This window comes from Mesoplodon mirus (genome assembly GCF_964341445.2).
Source record: "Mesoplodon mirus genome assembly, chromosome: 15".
NCBI lineage: Eukaryota > Metazoa > Chordata > Mammalia > Artiodactyla > Ziphiidae > Mesoplodon > Mesoplodon mirus.
In genome coordinates, this window is record NC_138991.1 from 22,371,484 (window position 1) to 22,396,288 (window position 24,805).

Genomic DNA, 24,805 nt, shown 5'->3' on the forward strand with positions numbered 1-24,805 from the left:
CTTGTCCATTCTGTAACATGTATCAGTACCTCATTCTTTTTTATGGTTTATTCATATATTGTTATCCACTTATGAGTGTATTTCTGTAAGATAAACTTTTTAAGGCGGAATGTAGTAAGTATGCCCACACAAGATTTTTTATTAGGTTCTAGTCTCTTAATGTGGATAACTTGAAAAATAGAAATGGTGCTTCTCGGGGTACAAAAGAGAAAGCTGAGGACCCCTAGTGGTTAAGCCGACTGCCGGTCAACCCCAGAACAGTTCCCAAATTCCCAAGGGATGACCGGGCCTTTGTGTAAAACCACCATTTATCAAGTCAGTGTGTTGGGGAATGTAGAACGAGAATTTGTCCGCTTTCATCACAATCATAACAATTTACATTCCCTCCATGGAAAACGAATTCCATTAAGATGGTAAGCTGGAAAACAGAGGGGTCACAATTCACAGAGAGGGAAGCCCCAGAGTGTTCAATGACCCCTCTGGGATGCTTGTTGTTAGAAAAGACTTGAGAAAATGAAACCTGAATTTCCAAACAAGATAAAAATCCCACATCTGCCCGTGATAAATGCTGAGCCCAGAAAAGGCTGCTAGGAGAGCCTAGAAAGAACTTTTCAATTAAGATATCATTTTTCTCTTCTTTGGAACGAGTGAGCGTCATGCTGGTAACAACCTCAGAATTTTTAGAATGAAATTAATCCACTTAGCTTTTGAAAAGTTTTGTCATTGGCTTTAATTACTTATACTCCAGTCAGCAATTTCTCCCCCTCTGGAGCACTATATTCAAACCCTAAGAAAGCAGATCCCGTCTTGCTAATAAACAGCAGATGATTCAAAGAAATTGGGTTATGAGAGACCACAATAGCATCTTTTCAAATTGTTCATTCAAAGCTACTAATGTTTTTTACCATTCTAGACAAGTTTATGAACATTCGTTTCCTAGAATAAGTCCAGTTAAATGTAGAAGGCCCATTTAGAAGAGTCCTAATCTATATCAGATTCGCTTAAATAGGGTAAATTAGTAGTAATATTATATAAGGCATCCTGCCAGTTTGATCTTCACAATAACCCTATGAGACAGATATCATTCTCCCTGTTTTACATATGGAAACACTGAGGTTTGGGGGAGGTTAAACACCCTGCTCATGGCCACAGAGGTATTAAGTAGAAGAGTCTGGACACAGTTCTCTCTCACCCCAAGCATGTGGTCTTTCTACCTGAAGCTTTTTACAAGAGGATAGAATAGAAACACAAAAGTATAGTTTCAGCCTTTATTAACTCTTTCTTGGGCATCTACCATGTGCCAGGCTCTCTGAGCACTATAAGTAAAGAAGCTTAAAATCTAATACAGAAAAAACTACAATACAACCAAGGAAGTAACCAGCTCCCTAAGAAAGGGACCTAAGAAGGAAATGCTCTAGAGAGCACAAACTCCATTTGTCCCATGCCCACTGAGACCAGGCACTGCAATAGGCTCATCACATGTATTATCTTACTTAATCTTGACATTTGTTGGTAATGTTTTACAGATGAGGCTCAGAGAGGTTACTAACTTGCCCAAAGTCACACAGCAAGGAAGAAACAGAGCTGGTGTTCAAACCCAAGTCTAACTGACTCCAAAATGGATGTACTTTCTTTGTACTTCTTTCTGTTCTGGGGTTTAGAGGAGGGAGATTTTCCTTTTTGCTCAGAGGGAAAGGGAAAGATTTTTCTGTAGAAGGTGGCATCAAAGTAGGGCACTGACAGTGATCTCATGACAGGAGATATGGTGGTGATTTCAGAAGCATTCCACAGGGATTATGGGACGAGATCAAAGTAATGTAACCTGAAACAAGAGGACCACAAGGGCCAAGCACTGGGCAAAGGGTGCGCAAAATGTCATTCCTGAGAAACGTACCAGGCCCAAAGTCACTGATTACTGACCACGTGAATATGAATAGGGCGTGAGAGTGACAGGGAGAACGTCAACTGACTGTGAGCCCTGCCCTTAACAAAGCTTCAAGTTTAGAAACATTTTGGTTCTTAGCAAAAACAAAAACAAAAACCCTGGGAAACAACTGAACTATTCTGCAGTAGGGAACTGGTGTCACTAACATCTTGCTGAACAATGAACAGGAGTCCAGGTGCCTCCAATCTGTCTCAGGGTTGCAATTAAATGGGAGACACATAGAAAACGAAAAATACATATACTGTGTTAAATGAGGAGTTTCAGTGTCAAAGGGAAAAAAAAACCTACGTATACTATTAACTTTAGTAAGCATCATTAAGTCAGTTGCAACATTTAAATGTATAATTCCTTCCTATAAGGTGCTTCTCCTTTGCCTGAGCCTTTTGCAGAGGAGCAGGGTCTGATCCCTAGAATACTCTCCCCTCTGAGGCCCTACTTCCCCCACCTCTCCAAGGGACCCCGTGAGCCCTCCTCCAGGGCGGAGCCTCCAGTGCCGACATCTCACCATGGCCTGGCCAAGCCGCAGTAAGAGACGCACGTGGCTCTCTAGCCTCACTCTCCCTCGGTCACCCCTACCCTTGCTTCAGCCCCTAACCTCAAAGGCAGTCGTGCCTCTGTGGCAGTGTGTTTATGTTCGGACTCAGTATTTGCCTCTGCTGGAGCAGCTTGAGGGAGACCGTGTCTTGGTGAGCTGCACGAGGACACAGACCTTACCTGCCTTAGCACAATATGACATCTGCAGTGCCAGCAGAGCACCTGGCACATAGCAGGTGCCCAGACAATACCTGTGGAACCAGTGGATGAAGCCTCTCAGGATAGTAGCCTGAGAAGCGCTCAAGATGGTGACTTACGCGAGCACGGTCTCCTCCTTGCTGAGGCGAGAGGTAAGGGCACCGAGCACTTCTTGGGAAGCTAGAGGAAGGCCAAAGCCACTTAGGGCTGCAACTGCGTGGTAGATCTGGGCCACGGAGGAGTCTTCACTGACAGCTGCCAGAAGCAGATCTTTGGTCTCATTTGAAATAGAGATCTAAGAAAGGATGGGTAGACACAGAGTTCAGAACAGCTGCTGCCAGCCTGTGGTGGGCACGCCAAAGATGGCAGGCAGAGCAACTGCCGAGGTCACACCACCCGCCTGGGCTGTGAACACCCCTCTTTGACATCTCAGATGCCAGAATTAAATATCTGTAAAACCTCAGCATAACACTTTTGAAAAGATTCTGGCAAGTCACTTGTCTACTGATATGGCTCTTCTCCTGTGTTCAAAAAAATGGATTTCTAGAAATCTGGTGTGGGGGGCATTCTTCTTTTGCTTTAAACATTTTTAAAGGTTAAAGGGAGACTAAAAGAAAAAAATAAGACTTGCCAGAAGAGAGGCAACTATAGGAAAAAGTTATTTAAAATTCATGAAAAGTGAAAACTTGGGAAAAATAAAAAGTCTATTTCTTTAAGAAAAAAAAAATCACAAGAATGGAATTCCCACCCACACTTAATGGGGTCTCACTGTTAAAAAAAAAAAAATTCTGACATGACTTTCCCTTTTTAAAAATACACTTTACAGGGCCTCCCTGGTGGCGCAGTGGTTGAGAGTCCGCCTGCCGATGCAGGGGATACGGGTTCGTGCCCCGGTCTGGGAGGATCCCATATGCCGCGGAGCGGCTGGGCCCGTGAGCCATGGCCGCTGAGCCTGTGCGTCCGGAGCCTGTGCTCCGCAACGGGAGAGGCCACAACAGTGAGAGGCCCGCGTACAGCAAAAAAAAAAAAAATACACTTTACAGTTTAAAGTAAATGCAAATGTAAGAAGCTGGACTCACCTCACACCCTGAGAGGGCCTGGCTGGACTGGGCAGCATAGAAAAGGGAATCCACGTTGCTTGGATCAAGGTTTGATTTAATGAAGGTGCATGCTTGCTAAACGGGGGGAAAGTCAATGATAAGTGGTGAAATACACAGGATTAGGAAAACTGTACGTGTTTTTTGGATGACAAATAAAATTCTCAGCAATCCATGATGGCTTAAAGTATGACAGCTACACAAGATTTCATTTTTTAAGCAGATATTTTCCACAGAACACTGTATTATCCCAAAATGCTAACTTCATAGAAAGAGCAACAAACCTGAAGGCACTCTCATCCTTTTGAACCTAGAAAAGGAAGGAAAGGAACCATTTCCACTGATCACCTGCTCTGGCCATAACCTGTGTGGGGTGTTTATGATGCTCTTCCTTTTAATGAACATAAGGACCCGTGGTAGATACTATCATCCCCATTTAACAGAATAAGAAACTGATGCTTGGAGTTGGTAAGTAATGTAATGAAGGTGACAAAGCTAATAAATGGCAGTGTCTCCACAGCTAAGTCAGGTTCAACACATCTAACATAAGCTAGAAACGTTCTATTTCTTCATCTGGACCTTCTGGCTCATGTACGAGCATCACCATGCACCTACTACCTAAATCAGAAACCTAGGACTCATTCTCGACTTTTCCCTCACCCTCCAAGCCTATCGAGTCTCTCAAGCCTGATCCCCACTCTCTGGCTTCCCTCCTTGCCTTATGTCAGGCCCCTGCCATTTCTCAGGGAGACTGTTAACACTCATCTCCTAACTGGTCTCAAGTCATACAATCCATTCTGCATACTGCTTCAAGAGTGATCTTTACAAGGTGCAAAAGTGTAATAGGGGAGAACCTTTTGTATCCTATTAAAAGTTAATCACTAAAGGGATGCTGACTATAAGCTTAAATTATACATGATGACCCAACTCCAGGAATGACCTCCCAGGTAATGAGCATTAAGCTAAAATATCTTTATTTAGCTCACAGGAAACATCCTGACCAGGCCCACCTGTGAATAACTGCAGGGAGGAAGAAATTAACACAACCCCTCTGGAGGCTGATGGGAACCGGGAAGTGTTTGACTTTATTCCCACCCCTTTTACTATAAAAGGAGCCTGAATTCTAACTCAGGCAAGATGGATCTTTGGGGCACAAACCCATCTTCTCGGTCTGCCGGCTTTCTGAACAAAGTCTTTATTCCTTGCCCCAACACCTCAGCTCTCGATTATTGGCCTGTCATGCGGCCAGCAGCACAAGCTTCGTCTTGGTAACAAGTGTATCCACCTTACTCTGCTATTAAAACCCTTGGGTGGTTCTTTATCCTTCTCAGAACAAGACTCAAAGTTTCTGATCTGGCATAAAATGCCCTCATGACTGGGACTTCCCTGGTGGCACAGTGGTTGAGAATCCGCCTGCCAATGCAGGGGACACGGGTTTGAGCCCTGGTTTGGGAAGATCCCACGTGACGCGGAACAACTAAGCCTGTGCGCCACAACTACTGAGCCTGCGCTCTAGAGCCCGTGAGCCACAACAACTGAGCCTGCACACCACAACTACTGAAGCCCGTGCGCCTAGAGCCCATGATCTGCAACAAGAGAAGCCACCGCAATGAGAAGCCCGTGCACCACAACGAAGAGCAGCCCCTGCTCACCGCAACTAGAGAAAGCCCGCGTGCAGCAATGAAGACCCAACGCAGCCAAAAATAAATAAATAAATATATATATATATATTAAAAAAAAAAATGCCCTCATGACTGACCCTCTCTCTCTGCCAGCTTCCTCACCACAGCCCCACCTCCAACTCCAAAATCTTACCCTCCACCCCACCGCAGCTCCCCAGACATAACATGCTCTCACCATTTATGTTCCTGACCCTGCTACCCCCCCACCCCGTGCCAGGAGCACCTTTCCCTTGTCCTTCTTGCCTGCCAAACCAGGTCCCATCTTCATCTCTGCTCAGATGTCACCTTTTCCAGAGAACCTTCCCTGACATTCATCCAGGACAGGCCAGGTGCCTTCCCTCCCGAGCACTCCCCCAAAGCACTTACCACACTGTACTAACTACCTCCCCCCCAGGGACTAGTTACTTGAGAGCAGAGACTTTGAGAAATTCCCACCACAGTGCCTGGCACAGAGTGGGCACATAAGAAAACCCATGCTATTCCTACTATATAAAGAAATAACATTTAATAGCTAGTTATAGCACTAAATACTTTGGTTGAGGTAACATAAAATTCAGCTATTCAAAATTAAATGGTAATAAAAACAGTTAAAAGTGGATGCTTCCCAGGAGTAGGCCAAGGTGGGCCACGGGATGGATGGTTGCTTTTCACTAATAGCTGTTCTGTATTATCTGGTATTTTACTGTATGCATGCGCTACTTCAACCAAAAAACTTTTGTTTTAAATGTTATGAATAACGCTTACATAAGAGTCTCAGACAAATGAGTTTCAACCAGAAGTCTGAAAGAATCCAAAGAGAAAAAGAAAAGAAACAAAATACTTCACACTGCACAAATTAGGGATCTGAAGAAAACAACCTATTCAAGGAATCCTTTCAGCAGAATGCGGGCAAGCTTAAGACGTGTGCTTTGTCGCCATCTGGTGCTTTAGCAATAGAACAACACCCAAGGCCCCAAACGATGATTATGGTCATTGTTACAAATTTTTGAGCACTTAAAATGTGTCAAGCACTGTTGATAAGTGCTGTATACGCATTTCTCATTTAATAAGGGGATCTATGCATTAGGTCCTCCTATTACCTTAAGTTTACAGACAAGAAAACTGGGGCATTAGAGAGGAAACTGACTTCTCCAAGGTCATTCAGCTCTTAATGGAGGAGCTGGAATTCAGACCCAGGCAGCCTGGCTCCAGAGTCTGAGCTATACAACCTGTCTCTCTCTCTCAAGGGACTATTAAAAACGACCTGTTCCTGAATAAAACCAGCATCATGCCTACTCGTTTGCACAGACAGATCTAGGTAAACAGTACCAAGGGTCTGTGGCTTCAAAGCTCAAAATGTCGACAGCTTAGTTTTAATAGCGGCAAAAATGAGGGACCTCACAAAACATACTCTGGACCCTCAGGAAGCCCACCCAGATCTGAGGCTTCAGCTGGCCGCTTGCAGGGGATCTGTAACTCCAACTCCTGCGGCCCTAGTTGCACACTCACCCTCGCAAGTGAAGGCTGAACATCGCCTCCTAAACGTCCATCCTCTATCTGTTCCCCTCCAACTTTCTGTGCCCAACTATCTAAATATCCTCCTGACTGAAGGACATCAGTGCTTTTCTCAGTCCATTCTTACCTACAACTCCCCAGCCTGAATCAGCAACCAAGAAGACAGTAAATCTCTCTCTCATCTGCCCTTTCCTCTCCAGCAGCAGCCCCCAACTCCCATCTCCTCTCAGCCTAGGCTTTGTAATCTCGCCAGACTGTGTGTCAGGCTACTGCGGCACACGCTGGCGACAGCCTCCATCCACACCAGGTCTTGGTAGCTGGGCCGGCTTTTTCCACGTGCTCTCTGACCACCCCTCTGCTCCAGCCAACTCACGGCCCCCAAAACACAACAAACACTTCTAAGCCTCTAGGCTTAGTACGGGCTGTTCTCTCCATCAGGAAGCCCATCCATCTCGTCAGTTCAGCTTCTCCCTCTCGACTGGTAACTCCTAATGTATCAACAAAACTTAAGAGTGATTTGAAAGTAAAACTTACCTTGATCCTTCGCTCCCCTCCAGCTGCTACCTCCTCTCTCTTCCCACCAGCGACCTCCACACTATGGAAGCCAAAGGACATTTTCCAATGCTCATGCCCTTAACACTGGATAGAACCTTCCTTGTTCTAAAACACTCCCTTCCCTTCGCTTCCGGGATTCCCCTGCCCTCCCCTGGCTCTCTTCCTCCTTCTCAGCTGCTCCTCAAGTTTCATCCTCTTCTGCCTGACCATTTAACACTGGAGTTTTTCAACTCCTAGGCCCACTTCTCATCCATACCCTCCCTTCCTAGGCGATCTCAATCATGCCCATGGCTTCATCCAGAACCGCTATGCAGATAATTCTCAGATCTGTACCCCCAGCCGAGACTTCTCTCAAAGGCCACTTACATGATTCAAAGGCATTTTAAGCTCAACATCTTTAAGACCGAATTTATGATCCTTCCTGCACAAACCTAATTCTCTTCTTGTGTTCCTATGCTAAGGAATGGCCCAACCATCCATCCATGTGGCAAAAGTCAGAAGTCCAGGTGTTATCTTTTGTACCCCGCCAGCATTCAATCTTGTGCCATATTCCCCCACGAAAGTCTGTCCTCCACAAGGCAGGAGAGAAACCTTTCCAAAATGAAAACTAGATCCTGATACTTGCTGCTTAAAATCAACTTCTCTTTAGAGAAAAAGCAAAATCTTCCCTCTGACTACCAAGGCACGGAGGCTTAGCCCCAGCCTTCCTCTCTAGCTTTCTCGCATTCTCTGTTCTTACACAGCCTCCTCGCAGTCTCTCAAATGTAATCTGCTCCCTAACTGCACAGGTCCTTTGCACATGCTATTTCCTCTGGCTAAAGTCCCTTCCCTCCCCATCTCCTGGTTAAATCCTACTTTCCCTTTAGAATTCAGATCCATCATACCTTCCTTCATTCAATAAACAGCTATTGAGTACTACCACCTGCCAGGTGCTCTCTAGGTACTGGAAATACACAACAAATAAAATCAACAAAGTTCCTGCCCCCAAGGAGTTGTAATTTAGGGGTATATAGAGTGAGATTTAAGTTCAGAGATTTCTTTAGAAGTGCCTTCCCTGACCAGGTCAAAGTCCCCTATTTCACACCTATAACACCATACATCTCACCTTCATAAAACTTACCATTGTTATAAATAGTCATGTATATATTTATTACACGACTAATGCTTGTCTCCACTGTTAGAGGATACATTCCAAAAGGCAGACGCTCTCTTTGTTGTTCAATACTGAATCCCCGGTGCCCAGCATCATGCTCAGCACACTGCAGAAACTCACTAGACATCTGATGAATGACTAAAGGAATCGTGTAGCAGCCAGCACAGATGGTAATTCCCCCTGTACAAGGTTGGAACTAAGAGTAAGTGTTCTCAGCAGACCGGGTGAGTGAGCAGCTCCCTCTTCTGCACTCCCCTGGCACTTTCCACGCACTACACGTTACAGGTGTCTCTGTACTCACACCTGGTCTCTCTGTTATGGTTCCTGTCTCTCACTAGATAATGAGCTCCTCTGCACTTAGCATAATACCTTGCACATAGCAGATGCTCCATAAAATGATTACTGGCGGAAGGAGTGCCTGCTTCTCTGCTCTTCCCAGTAACTGGCTGAGTGCCTGGCCCTCAACAAGCACTCAGTACTTGTTGAATGGATACAGATATACTTACCTTGCACTCACCATGTGCCAGATACTAAGCTAAGCACTTTACACTTATTATCACATTTAATTCTCACAATTCTATAAGGTAGATATTCTTATCCCCTTTCACAGATCAGGAAAGTGCCTGATTGACTGACAACCTGTGAACACTGTCTAATGTGTCCTGATTTCAGTCATTAGAATCTAATCTACCATCACAATTTTTGCATAGTATGTCTCCCATTTACTTAATATTTTCATTAAAACTAATACAAAATAACCCTCAACGTTCCTAAGTCTTATAAAAAGCTAAGCAATAATATCTATAGGGACTTCCCTGGTGGCACAGTGGTTAAGGATCTGCCTGTGGGGATTCTTTTTTTTTTTTTTTTGCGGTACGTGGGCCTCTCACTGCTGTGGCCTCTCCCGTTGCGGAGCACAGGCTCCGGACGTGCAGGCTCAGCGGCCATGGCTCACGGGCCCAGCCGCTCTGCGGCATGTGGGATCTTCCCAGACCGGGGCACGAACCCGCATCCCCTGCATCGGCAGGCGGACTCTCAACCACTGCGCCACCAGGGAAGCCCTGCCTGTGGGGATTCTTAAGCCCACAAGGTAACATAGGTTTGATCCCTGGTCTGGGAAGATCCCACATGCCACGGAGCAACTAAGCCCGTGCACCACACCTACTGAGCCTGCACTCTAGAGTCCGAGAGCCACAACTGCTGGGCCCATGTGCCACAGCTGCTGAAGCCACGTGCCTGGAGCCCATGCTCCACAACAGCGGAGGCCGCCGCAGTGAGAGGCCAGCACACTGCAACGAAGAGTGGCCCCTGCTCACAGCAGCTAGAGAGGGCCCGCGTGTAGCAGCGAAGACCCAACACAGCCAAACGATAAATAAATAAAATGAATTTATTTTCTCTTAAAATCTATAAAATTGCCGTTCTCATGTGCTTATGTTTTTAAAATATACATACACAGTACTTGATACCAAAATGAAAGATGTTCCGTCTTCGTAACACCTAAAACCAACTCTCATTCCACACTCCACCGTTCCCAGAGCTGCGCTCTACTCTCATATTCTCACTAAACCCCATTCCTCTCAGTTCTGCTGCTGAATCTCTTTCGACAAAATAACCAAAATCTCCCCTAACGATCTATCTGTGAGAACAACCAACTCAGTGCATCTAGAAGAACTGAGGGAGTTCTCTCTACTCAGCTGAAAGCAACAACAGCTGAGCAGGACACATCCCACTACATGGAAGTGACAGTGACAGAGACTCTCTCTCAATGGATTTCTTTAGTGCACACCTTTAATAAGGAAATTCACCAGCTCCAAAATGTCCATACAACTCCCTTCCTTCCACTGCTTACAATGTACACATCACACCATCACCACAGCACATTTCATAAGTGATTAAAATGAAGTACGTGATTAACCCATTTATTTTCCGATTAAGAGGCACATTTAGAAAGCTTTCATTTCTATTAAGCTAAAGTTACAATTCAGTTGTTCAACAAATAGTTGTGGAACATCCTCTTCATTAGGCATTAAGCAATGGGGATGACAGTAGGAGAAAAAATAAAATGTCCATCAACATACATTTACCGCTACTCCCATGTAACAGTACTCTTACATTTACCGCTACTACCATGTAATAGTAATACTAAGAGCTAATACTGATTACACCCATTACTACATGCCATCACCATGCCAACCAACCTACATCCATCACTTGTGAGCTGAGCGCTATAACTATCTCCATCTTGCGGATGAGAAAACAAAGATTCTGAAAGGTTCGGTAAGCTGCACAGGTTACTCAGTGGTGTAGTTGTGAAGTCAACCAATGTGACTTTAGAGTCTGTATTATGAACAAAAAGCCCACAGCTAATCATGCAATTACCCCCAAATCACACTGTACTGCAGCTGTCTGGATGGCTTCAGCCTATGTCTTCAGCCCTGACCAACGTGCCCTCAAACCCATTACATCAGCAGAGAACACCTACAGGGGCATGAGTTCAACCTAAATCCATGTGCAGCTCTAAATCATGAGACAGATAAAAAGGCATCATATGAGGCTTCCCTGGTGGCACAGTGATTAAGAATCAGCCTGCCAATGCAGGGGACACGGGTTCGAGCCCTGGTCCGGGAAGATCCCACACACCGCAAAGCAACTAAGCCCGTGCACCACAACTACTGAGCCTCTGCTCTAGAGCCAGCGAGCCACAACTACTGAGCCCGAGTACCACAACTACTGAAGCCTGTGCGCCTAGAGCCCATGCTCCGCAACAAGAGAAGCCACTGCAGTGAGAAGCCCACGCACCACAACAAAGAGTAGCCCCCGCTCGCTGCAACCAGAGAAAGCCCGCGTGCAGCAATGAAGACCCAGTGCAGCCAAAAATTAATTAATTGATTGACTGATTAATTAATTTTAAAAAGTATCATTTGAGTTAGAGTGAGAGTGCCTCACTCTTCACTCCTCCAGGAGGCCCCTGGATGGAATCCTATGGTCCCACAGAATTTTGAAACAGACCAGCAGAAAACTCTCATCCTGCATTCAGACCCGCCAAAATTTAATATTAGCCTAATATTCCAATTTTATCTCCTACACCTTATGATACAAAACCTCTACTGGTCAAGACTGCTCCACCCTGTCTCCCAATTGTCTGTACTCTCTCTTTCCCAAGCCCTTTACAGACACTGTGGGCCTTCCATACAGTATCTGCACCAGCATCGTCTGAACTCACCTGAATAAATTATAAATAGAAGCAAAACTTTTAAAATTATAATTATAATATAATAATTATTAAATAATTATAATATAATATAATAATATAATTATAATTATAGCTACCATTCAAAGGGCCTTTCATGGGCCAGTCACTTACTAGGCATAGTATGATTTCACTTTATCTTTACAATGATCCCATGAGGAAGGCATCACAACTCCCATTTTACAGAGAGATGGAGCCAGAATTAAAAACTTGGGCTAGCGACTCTGCTGCCTGTACTCTTTTCTCTTGAACAAAACTAATTTTATTAGGAGGTACATTGACCTGGAGGGTTTAAAACAACACGAGGGAAGTCTGTTTCATTAACAGTCACACACAGGAAGGAAATATTGGGCAGCAACAAGAGATAGCTGTCGGGAAGAAATCTGAATAAGCACAGCTCTCATATAGCAGGGATAGGGCCAGAGAGTAAATATTAGGCTTTTGGGGCCAGATAAGTCTCTTCAGTAATTACTCAACTCTACTGTTACAGTGCAAAAGCAGTCATAGCAATATGTGAGTGATGGGCATTGCTGTGTTCCAGTAAACTTTTATTTACAAAAACAGGCTTCAGGCTGGATTTGACCCTGGGGGCCATTATGCAGAGGATGGTTGGCAGACACTGGACAATTTTCTTAACATTTCTCAGCTTGCGTTTCCTCCTCTATTACAGGATAATATTTCTGACCATACAGAATGAAGACAACTCAAGATAACATATTCAGGGTACCTGGCACATATGAAACGTTCAATAAATAATAACAGGGGCTTCCCTGGTGGCACAGTGGTTGAGAGTCCGCCTGCTGATACAGGGGACACGGGTTCGTGCCCTGGTCAGGGAGGATCCCACATGCCACGGAGCGGCTAGGCCTGTGGGCCATGGCTGCTGGGCCTGTGCGTCTGGAGCCTGTGCTCTGCAACGGGAGGGGTCACAACAGTGAGAGGCCCGCATACCACAAAAATAAATAAATAAATAATAACAATTACTGATTCTAGTCTCAGCCAGAGAATATTTAAGCCAAGGACATCAGAAACTCTCAAAGACTACTGGATTACATAGAAACAAACAAAACACACACACACAGAGACATTCTGGCCCACTGGCAAAAATGGGACATTCTGAGCATCAAAAACAATAACAATTGCAATGGATTGCAAGACATCAACAGGGACTACCAGTTCTGACCAGGACAGAAATAAACGTACTGACTTTACCAGCCTGTCATAAATAGCTATAAAACTGAACAAAACAGATGAAGGTGAGATGCTGGACAACAGACAGGACAAGGCCGCGACCCTTGAAAGAATGTAAACAGTATGACAATAGTACAAATGATGGGAGTTTAAAGAGAAATATATTGTTATAAATTCCCTTCCTTATTCGTGATGTGGCAAAATAATAATTCAAAGTGTACTGTGATAAGTTAAGATGCATATTACAATCTCTAGAGCAACCTGTAAAAAAATAAGTAAGCTAAAAAGCCAATGTAAGAGATAAACTGGAATACTAAAAAAAAAAAAAAAGATTCAATCTAACACAGGAAAGGAGGAGGAAGAAAATGGATAAACAAATAGAAAACAAGATGGTAAACTTAAACCCAACAGTATAGTTACAAAAAAATATAAATGAACTAAATCCCCATTAAAAGACAGAGATTGCCGGAATGGATAAAAAACAAGTCCCTACTATACACTGTGTACAAGAGATAGATTAGTGTGACAATACCTGAATCCACTGATTCAACTTTATCATAACTAAAAATGAAACAATCAGATATTATGCATCCACTGATAGGAAGCACACAGCACTGCCTATGAACTATTTCTGCCAAGAAAACTGACCCTGATTATAACTAAGCCTCAAGAGCTAACTATCTGTTTATAGGAATTAAAGAGATAAGGAAATATGTTCAAAAACAGCATGAGGGGCTTCCCTGGTGGCGCAGTGGTTGAGAGTCCACCTGCCAATGCAGGGGACGTGGGTTCGAGCCCTGGTCTGGGAGGATCCCACATGCCGTGGAGCGACTGGGCCCGTGAGCCACAATTACTGAGCCTGCGCGCCTGGAGCCTATGCTCCGCAGAGGGAGAGGCTGCGACGGTGAGAGGCCCGCGTACCGCGATGAGGAGTGGCCCCCTCTTGCCGTGGCTGGGGAAGGCCCTCACGCAGAAACGAGGACCCAACACAGCCATAAATTAATTAATTAATTAATTAAAAAAAAAAAAAAAAAAACAGCATGAGGATGCAATCAATCAAAAGCAGAATGTGGAAAATTCTCCAGGACAAGTGACCTGGCTTGTTCCATAAATAAAAGATGGGGGCAGGGATTGTTATAGATGAAAAGGGTCTTGAGAAACATCAACAAATGCAATGTGTGGACCTTGTTTAGACCCTGATTCAAACCAACATTTTTTGTTAGCTCAAGATGACTAAACACAGACTGGGAATTAAATGACATTAAAGAATTATTATTAATCTTGCTAGGTGAAATAAAAGGACTGTCATGTTAAAAAAAGTATAGATGTAAGTCAAATATGTCTGGTATTTGCTATAAAACACACCAGCAAAAAAATAAAATAAATAAGCAGAGGGAGAGTAAATGTAATAAAAATGGCAAAATGTGAACACTTGTTCCAACTGGCAAATGGTATGAGAAGAACTCATTATATGTTCCCACCACTTTTGTGAATGTTTGCAAACTTCCATAATAAAAGACTGAAACAAAAAGAGCTGTTCTTTTAACTCGCACTAGACTGTAAGTTCTCTGAAGGAAGTGATTTTGACTGGTTGATCCACCACCGCATGCCCAGGGCCTAGCCCAGGGCAGTAAGCAACCTAGCAACAGCAGTTCATATAAAACTGTCAATCCGGTGGGTCAGGTACTCACCACCCTCCTCACAAGAAGAACCAATGATCTTGAAGGAAGCAAAGGGCAGGAGCTCTGAGAGCCAGGGAGGATCTCAGGACAGGCCTGAGGCAAAGGGACTAAGCGGCTAATTAGACAAGTTACTGCTCACTAAAATGCACTGTCCTCTGCAGAAGATAACATTTCCCTAACCTGTTGAACCCAGACATGGCCAAGGGACTTGCTTTAGGCAAAGAAATGAGAAAGATAAAAGAAGTGGCAAGTATCTCTTCTGAGCAGAAGTTTTAAAAGCCGTGCTTTCATTTGTACACAGTCCAGAGACTCCTCCATCAGGCTAAATCCCTTTTTTTTTTTACCTTTGGGGGAGGGGGCGGTGCCCACACCCTGTGGCATGGAATCTTAGTTCTCTGACCAGGGATCAAACCCGAGCCCCCTGTATTGGGAGTGTGGAGTCTTAACCACTGGACCGCTAGGGAAGTCCCCAGGCTAAATCTTAGACTGAAGAAACATGGAGCAAAGCCCCAGCTGACCCTTGATGGCCATATAGTAAGAGCGAAAAATAAACTTTAGTCATAAGCCATTCAGATTTGGGGTCATTTCTACACTAATACAAGAAAGGAGAGGCAGGGCTTCCCTGGTGGCGCAGTGGTTGAGAGTCCGCCTGCCGATGCAGGTTACACGGGTTCGTGCCCCGGTCCGGGAAGATCCCATATGCCGCGGAGCGGCTAGGCCCGTGAGCCATGGCCGCTGAGCCTGCGCGTCTGGAGCCTGTGCCCCGCAACGGGAGAGGCCACAACAGTGAGAGGCCTGCGTTCCGCCAAAAAAAAAAAGAAAAGAAAAAAAAAAGAAAGGAGAGGCACAATTCTAAAGATGCCATCTTTCGATATCCATCTACTGAATATTTATTTAAACTAATAGAGAACTGCCATGAAGGGATTTTGCAGGTGTAATTAAAGCCCCAAATCAGCTGACCTTAAAATTTAGAGATTATCCAGGTAGGCCTGACCCAAGCAGGTAAGTCCTTTAACAGCAGAGTTTTCTCCGACTGGGAGCAGGAGGTCAGAGAGGCTTGAAGAGCAAGAAGGACTCGACGTGCCATTACTGACTTAAATAGAGAGGGGGAAGATGAGAAGAAATTCGGTGCCTTGAGGAGCAGAGAGCTTCACAGCCAGCAAGAAAACGGCGACCTGAGACCTACAACCACAAGGAAGTGGATTCTGCCAACCACCTCAAGGAGCCCGAAGTAGATTCTTGCCCAGAGCCTCCAGGTAAGAGCCCACCCAGCCTGGCCAACACCTTCATTTCGACCCATGAGACACTAAGTAGAGAGCCTGGCCAAGTCTGCCTGGACTTCTGACCTACGGAACTATCCGGTCATAAATGAATGTTGTTTTAAATCACTAAGTTTATAGTAATTTGTTACACAACCTTAGAAAACTAATACACAAGGTTTACGTGAGAAACCTGGCGCTAATTCCTTACCCTAGCTGTCTGTGCTGCTGTTATGAATAAAATGTAAATTCACAATTTAAGACTGTTCCTAAATCCAAGAAAGGTTTCAGTTATGATGCATTTTCCTCCTCAAAGGTCCAAAAACTATATCGAAATGCCTGATGCTGTGACTGTCAGTGCTCAATAACGGTGAATGCTCCCCATCTTGAACTCCTTTATTATTCATTAGGGACACATATAGGACACTTAACAAGTATAGTCTCACTGTAAACGTTTCAGTAAAAGCTACAGTAAAAGTTTCTAAAGAATCTATGACTTGCTCTCCTTTATATTCTACTAAAACACCTGGCATGGTCCTAATATATGTTAGGCATTCAAAAAACAAACAAAAAAAAGGATCTGTCAGATTGATATAAGTATTTATTATATTGGGTCAGCCTTGGTTATCCTCAAATGAGCAAGAGTTAGTTTTCAAGTACACAAAAGGAACCCAGTGAAGGGATGAGGCCACCAAGACAAAAGTGGTCTTTACCTTTACATCTGGCACCTGGGCACCAAGGCTGCTGAGTCCCACGATGGAGTAGAAAGCAGATTCCAAACTTGTGAAAGGGCGATCCAGCGAGGCTTTCAGTCTCTCCACGTCATGCCTAGTGAGGTAGTGAGTGGGCGTCAGAGCATGGGCGCTGGCTATGATTGTCAGGGCCAACAGGAAGACAGTGCTTGAACCTTGGGGGGAAACGACTATTAAATAAATACACTCCACACTATTCCAAAGTTCTATACAAAGTTCCAATGATGAGGCACACCAAGGTCTGGGAACCAAATTATGTGAGGAAGGGTGAGGGACCTGGGAGGTTCAACCTGGTGACACGCCTTGGGGAAGTGGTGGGCACAGTCTTCAACTCTGAACGACAGTCCTCCTAGCAGCCTCTGTGCCTCTAAAGCAAGGGACTCATGCCATTCCCGTCTCAAGTACATCTGTAACTCGTATGCCTCGTAGGACAAACCCAATCCTGAATCCTCCCCGTGGCCTTGCCCGTCCCAACCAGATCTCCTACCCCACTCTTTCATCTGTTGCTCTCTGCCCTCCTCTCTGTTCCTCTAAGTAGTCGTGTTCTTTCCCACCCAGCTCTTTTGCATGCCTTCTCCTGCTTAATTTCGACTTTCAGATTTCGAGTCTCTCTTCCTTAAGAAGCCTCCCAACAGCCCTCCTTTGGATGAGGTCCCAGGACTATAAAGTAGCAAAGAACGAGGTTTCTGGGGCCAGGTTTAAATCCTAGCTCTGTCACTTCTTAGCAAGATGGCCATGGCAGTTACAATGTGACTAGCTGTGCTTCAGTTTTCTCAAGTGTAACGTGGGATAATAACAGTATCTACCTCAGGGTTGTTAGGATTACATGCGTTAATACAGAAAATGTTAGTGACTGGCACATATATAGGTAAGTGCTATATAAATGTTAGCTACTCCTTCTATTACATTCTTGTTGTTGTTGTTCCTATATCCGCTCACAGCAACCTGCACTTCTATGTAGAATTTTTCACAACTAAAATTAGTAGTGTAATGTCTGATTCCTCTGCTAAACTGTAAGCTTCATGAGGATAGAGACCGTTGCTTTTATTCATCCCAGTAATTCCAGGTCTTGCACATTGCTTGGCACATAGCAGTACTGAATTAATATTTGCTGAATAAATGGAAAGAAAAATCAATCCTCATGCATTATGCCCCAGGGGACAGAGAGAAATCATAGGAGTGGAACATTTCTACTTTTCATTTGGAAAACAACACTTTCAAATGGGCAGCTTCATGAACAGTCGGCCTTCCAAGTAACAGTAATCACAAGGTTAACATTAGTGATTAATTCTCCTTTGCCTATAGCGTCAAATTTGGTTTGAACTAGAACCCCTTAAAAAAGGTATTTTACAAATAAGAAAACTGAGGACCAGAACAGCTTGGAGATAGCCAATCTTGGACTCAAACCCAAATCTATGGAGTTCGCACTCCACTATTTTTTAGAGAATGTTGTAGAAGGGATGCCTACACTAGGGGCATGAGTCTTAGTGCTATTTAAGCCCTCGTGTGTGTTAAATAACCTGAAGAATGCAAAAGCTCTTGAAAAAAACTAGAAAGAGATCTATAATGTGGATCATCATTCATCCAATATTTATTAAATACTTACTATGTACCAAGCACTATTTTTGGTATTAAAAATACAACAGGAAACAGAACAAAAACCCCTAATCTCATGGAGTTTACATTCCAGTTGGAAAAGACATTACACAAAATAATTATGAAACATTATTTATCATATTAGATGCTGTAAAGTGCTATGGAGAAAAATAAAGCACAGAAGGAATATCGGGAAGAGCTGTAATTTAAAGTATGGTAGCCTGTGAAGCCCTAAGAAATAAAGGTATTGTGTGTAAACCTGAAGGAAAAGAAGGAGCAAGTCATAAAGATATTTGGAGGGAAACTATCCCCAAAAAAGCAAGGGCAAATACCCTGAATCAGGAGTGCAGATGGTGTTTTTTGCATCAAAGAGAACAATATGGCTGGAGAGGATGAAGCAAGGGGTGAGAAGTAGGGACAAGGTAACAGACAGCAGAGGCCAAATCCAGAGGGCATTATAGGGACTTTGGCTTTTATAAAGTGAGATGGGAGCCACGGGAAAATCTTGAGCAGAGGAGTGACTCGACTTACATTTTAACAGAAACTTTGTGTTGAGAATAAACAATACTGTGTTGAGATTATAGAGAAGTAAGAATAGAAGACTACTGCCATAACCCAGGAAAAAAAGATGGTGGTGGTCTAAGCCAGGGTGACAGCAATGGAGGTACTGAGAAGTGGGTGAAGTCTGGCTAGAACTCAAAGTTAAAGCCAGAACTGATAATGGGTCGAAAGATGTAAAAGAGGAATCAAGATACTTATGCTGAGCTTCCCTGGTGGCGCAGTGGTTGAGAGTCCACCTGCCGATGCAGGGTACACGGGTTCGTGCCCCGGTCCGGGAAGATCCCACATGCCGCGGAGCGGCTGGGCCCGTGAGCCATGGCCGCTGAGCCTGCGCATCCGGAGCCTGTGCTCCGCAACGGAAGAGGCCACAACAGTGAGAGGCCCGCGTACCACAAAAAAAAAAAAAAAAAAAAGATACTTATTCTGAATCCCCAGTGCCTTGAATATATGCACGCACTCAATACCTTAATATCTAGTGAGTAACTATGACTAGCTTTTGCCAGCTCGACTGTAAGTTCCCCTAACACAGCATCTGTGCCAGAATCCTGATATTCCCACCTCATATTAATCATAACAACTGCGGGGTCTAAAATTTGAGCACTTAACATGTGTACGGTATGCCCACACTATGCTAAGTAGTTTGTATCCATTTAGTCATTAAATCCTCACAACATCCAAGTGAGTGCGGTTTACAGACTATGAAATTGAGTCTCAGAAATAGTTACCTGCCCTAAGACACATAACTAGCTGAGAACCAAACTGCAGGAACTCTATTATCCTCAACCTCTCAAATAATGGAGCAGTGAGCTCACTGACTTATTCATTTTTACCTGGGGCAAGTTACTTCCCTTCTCTGATATTCCGTCTGTCAAATGGAAATAATAACAGTACACATTTCCCAAGTTGTTGTGAGACTACATGAGGTTCCATCCTGCACAGCGCCCACTCAATACCTAGCAATATAGTTAAGCTTACTGAGTGCTTACTTAGTGCCGCACTGTTCCACGCTACGCAAGATTATCTGATTTAACATTCACCGTAATTCATGAGGTAGATAACTTGACTAACCTATTTTACAGATGAGAAACTGAGGGGCAGAGAAGTTAAGTAACTTGCACAGGGTCACATTAACGAATACGTGGCAGACTGCAAGTTTGTACCGGAGACGCTAATTTCAGGACTCATGCTCTAAGCTCCCAAAGAGAGGTGACTGACTGTCTTGCCCCTTTCATTAAAAAGGAAACCATGGTCCAAAAACAGGACGATTTGGTCAAAAGCTCACTCTTACGCCTCCTGGCCCGAAAGCCCGCGCAAGTCAAATGAATGAGTTAAGCCAGCCCGAGCGTTATCCGCGGCCGCGGTCCCTGGCTGGGCCTCGGGGGGACCCGCAGCTCCTCACCGCACCCGTACCCAACCCCTCCTCCGCGGCAGTCCCACCCGCTGGCCAGCCCTTCGTCAGACCCTCGACCCCAAGAGCCCGAGCCCGAGCCCGAGCCCATGCCCATGCCCATGCCCGGCAGGGGAAGGGGATCCCGCTTAGCCGGCTCCTGCGTGGCGAGCACTAGTCTCCTGCGGGCGAGGGCCCACTCGCCAAGGCCTACGGGCCGCGGGACCCCGTTGTCGAGCCATGCGCAACGCCTCACCCGGCAGCGCCATTCCTCCTAGCAGGTCCCACCAGGGCCCGAGACACAGGCGGACTTCCGCTCGGGAAAGTGGCTCCAAGAGTGCGCCGGAGGGGACGCCAGGGATTCGCGGCAGACCCCGCGTGCTAGGATAGGCTCTAGGCACAGGTGAGTTCCCGCCGTCCCGCTGGGCGGGGTCGTTCCCAGCAGCTGCGGCCGGAATTCCAGTCCTCGCGCGCAGAGTGTGTTGCACTCCTCGCGTACAGGCCCGCTTCCCCCCGGCGCCCTGGCCCACTTGGAACCGACCGCCTCGCAACCGTCCCATTCCGGGCGCTGCCGGCACGCGGTTGGACGAGGCCTTTGGGGGGGGGTGGGCCTCATACGCGTCCTCCTGTGATTGGCCGATTGCACTGTCACTCAGTCGTCTCTCTGCAGCCCGGCCGGTTTTAAAGGAATAGGAAGGGTCCGGTGGGGAAGGGCCAGCAATGTTCGAGGGGTTTTGGGTTTTGTTAGAAAATTAAAAATTATGGCAACTTTCTCCAAAGATTGTTTCGGTTCTTAATAACTGACCTACGAGTGATTTTTTAACTGATTTGCACAGCATTTGTATGAGAAGAATATTAGCCCAATTTTACAGACGAAGTAACAGGCTCAAAAAAGGAAGTGACTTATCTAAGAACTCAATAATAGCTAACTCCGATTATTGGGAGTTTACGGGATAGCCCGACAGTGTACTGAGCACTCCACGTACACTATTTTATTTACTCCTCATCACCATTCTGTGAAATATGCACTATTTGTATTCCCATTTTATAGAGAAGGAAACTAAAATATTTGAACCCGGGCAGTCTGACTCCATAATCTGTGCTTTTAACTATTATGAACATATAAAGTATTCACTATGCGATAACTCTTACTATAATTAGTGTCCCGGAAATTATTATCCTAAATAAGGGAGAGTCAGTTCTTTCTATGTCTGGTACTGTGCTGTTGGGTATGGTATACTAGCCATTAAAGATGTGGATATTTTAATTTGAATTTAAATTAATTAAAATTAAAAATTCAGTTTGTCAGTTGTACTTACCACATCTCAAGCACTCAGTAGCCACATGTGGCTGGTGGAGATCATGTTGGACCGTGCAGAATTATAGAACATTTCCATTACCACAGAAAATTCTATTGGACAGCACTGATCTAGAATATATAAAGAACTCTTCCAACTCAGTAATAAGACAACCAATGGTGTGCTGAAGCCTCATACCGGCTTGGAGAGTCAACTGTTAAATTTATCAGGAATTTTGATAAACAACAAGGTCCTATTGTGGAGCACAGGGAACAGTATTCAATATCCTGTAATAAAACAAAATGAAAAAAAATAAATAAAAACAATAAATAAAAAAACAAAATGGAAAGGAATATGAAAAAGAGTATATATGTATAACTGAATCAGTTTGCTGTACACCAGAAACTAACACAACATTGTAAATTAACTATACTTCAATAAACATATATAAATAAAAGGAATTTTGCAAATTGGTTGTTAAATACAGCTATTTAGAAAAATTAAACTATACGCACTTACAATGAGATAAAGTATATTGAAAACCAAAGTCATCATTTCCTAATTATTTTGCTGTATTTTACCATCATCTATGTTTTTGCGGTAGCTTATATCTATAATATCTGAATAGTGAAAATTTTATATCACGGTGTGCTACTACAGATCTCTTCCCAGTAACATTGATAGCTGAATTTTGGCTACAATAGGAATATTTACCCCATACAATCAGCACATGCTACAGACCAGAGCTTGACTTATTGCTTTGTTACTGTGTAAACTTAATATTGGAGAAAATGTTAATAGAGATTAAATTTAAAAGTATATCGCATCGATCAATTTCACATTGTCAATAGCACAAAAACTTGAGGAAATATTCTTCTCCTGTTTGAAAACTATTATCCCATTCAGAAAAGAAGTCACTTCTAAAGTTTCAGTTACATCTTACTCGTTAATATAAATGAAAATATCAAACTTCAGAACTACACTGAGAGAGTCTTTTTTAAACATTTACCAACATAATTTTGCAAGCAATCCAATAAAAAACATGGGGACTTCCCTGGTGGTGCAGTGGTTGAGAGTCCGCCTACCGATGCAGGGGGACACGGGTTCATGCCCCGGTCTGGGAAGATCCCACATGCCATGGAGCGGCTAGGCCCGTGAGCCATGGCCGCTGAGCCTGCGCATCTGGAGCCTGTGCTCCGCAACGGGAGAGGCCACAACAGTGAGAGGCCCGCGTACCGCAAAAAAAAAAAAAAAAAAAAAAAAAAACATGGACAAAAGATTTGAGCAGACACTTCATCAAAGATATACAAATAAATAACAAATAAGCACGTGAAAAGATGACCAACAGCACTGTATATTAAACCACAGTGAAATATTGCTACACATCCACTGGAACGGTTAATAATAAAAAGACCAACAATACCAAATATTGGCAATTATGTGGAGCAACTGAAACTCTCATATATACTGCTGATAGAAATGTAAAGTGCATGCTTCCCTGGTGGCGCAGTGGTTAAGAATCCGCCTGCCAATGCAGGGGACACGGGTTCGAGGCCTGGACTGGGAAGACCCCACATGTTACGGAGCAACTAAGCCCATGCACCACAACTACTGAGCCTGTGCTCTAGAGCCCGAGAGCCATAACTACTGAAGCCCACACGCCTAGAGCCCATGCTCTGCATCAAGAGAAGCCACTGCAGTGAGAAGCCCATGCACCACAAAGAAGAGTAGCCCCCACTCGCCACAACTAGAGAAAGCCCACATGCAGCAATGACGACCCAATGCAGCCAAAAATAAACAAATAAAATAAATAAATAAATAAATAAAGAAATGTAAAGTGCAACAGGTATTTTGGAAAACAGATTGGCAACTTGCTTTTTCATTCACTAATATAGGCTATTCAGCAAATATAGATCTATCCAGTCATTCACTGAATCAATATTTATTGAGCATTGCCATGTGCCAGGCACTATTCTAGTCTCTTAGAATACATTCATGAACAAAACAGCCAAACATACAAACAAGAAGATGAAATAAATTTTTTAAAAAGAATAAGAAAAATATATTAAAAAACAACAACAAGAAAAACTAAAAAATTTTTAAAATAGCCAAAGATCCTTGCCCTTATGGAGCTTACATTTTAGCAGGAGGAAAGAGATGATAAATAATATCATTAACAAGTGAATGATATATTAGAAGGTGTTGTGTGCTATAGAAAAAAGAAAAAGTAAGAAAGAGTAAAGGGGATTGAGGGAGGTGAGGATGGTGTTCTACCTCAGTCTCTTTAACAGTGGCATAGTATCTCTTACCTATCCATTCACTCCTCATGAGGCTGACAGTATGCTAGGTACTGGGGATGAAACCACAGCAATGCATTTCGGGGGGCTCCAAGGAGCTCTGGTTCTCCACGCAGAAAGAATTCAGTGAGAGGCAACATGATAAGAAGTGATTTATTAGAATAGAACGCTTCTGAGGTTTACAAGTGGGCGGGCAAGAGGGTGCCATGCTCAGAACTTAGTGGGCTACAGTTTTATAATCAAAGGAAAAGTGGGGAGGGGGAGAAGACCACCTTCTTCCTCATTCTTGAGTAGACGTCAAGCTTCCATCATCAGCTCCTCCTCCACGTCAGGCGAGGGAGTTTTCTTGTCCCTACATGGTGGAACTGGGACTGTCATGGCATGATGAAAATGAGCAAAAAGGTGGTAATATAGACTAAAAATGGTAAGTCATCTCAGGTTTCAATATAATGTCACCTTTTCCTTATATTTTTGTTTCTAGTGTGCACAGAGGAGCATATCCTAGGAATCGTTAACTTACTGAGCTCACTGGGCAGGATGTGGGTCTCATTCGACAACAGTTTTACTGTTTTAGGGCATGTCTCATGCTTCTGTTGTACGGTTTTGTTGCTAAGCAAGCCTGCTTGGTTTTGTGGTTAAGCAAACCTACTTTCTTAGGTGATCATTAATTTACAGGGGTCTCAGATACTTTTTCCTTTACTTATGATCCCTTAGTGGGATTAACTATTTTCATCACCCTTTACTTTGTCCCTATCAGGGATAAAACTGTGACCACATCAGCAAGGTTTCTTCCCTCATGGAACTTATAGTCTGATGGGAGACAGTAAACAAACACAAATGAACTTGGTGATTGTCGGTAATGGTTAAATACTAT

At 44.1% G+C, this 24,805-nt stretch overlaps 1 protein-coding gene across 2 annotated transcripts in view; it reads right to left on the minus strand.

Annotated features, from left to right (window-relative positions):
- The window catches only part of RPN2 (ribophorin II), a 54,694-nt gene extending 33,803 nt beyond the window's left edge, over nucleotides 1-20,891 (minus strand). For both annotated transcript variants that reach the window (XM_082645820.1, XM_082645819.1), the window contains exons 1-4: nucleotides 20,593-20,891; nucleotides 16,754-16,947; nucleotides 3,757-3,852; nucleotides 2,797-2,972 (exon numbers count right to left, since the gene is read on the minus strand). In XM_082645820.1, coding sequence (XP_082501946.1) covers nucleotides 2,797-2,972; nucleotides 3,757-3,852; nucleotides 16,754-16,947; nucleotides 20,593-20,605 — 479 coding nt within the window. In that variant the 5' untranslated portion in view covers nucleotides 20,606-20,891. The remainder of the gene's footprint in view (nucleotides 1-2,796; nucleotides 2,973-3,756; nucleotides 3,853-16,753; nucleotides 16,948-20,592) is intronic.
- Between the last annotated feature and the right edge of the window lie 3,914 nt (nucleotides 20,892-24,805).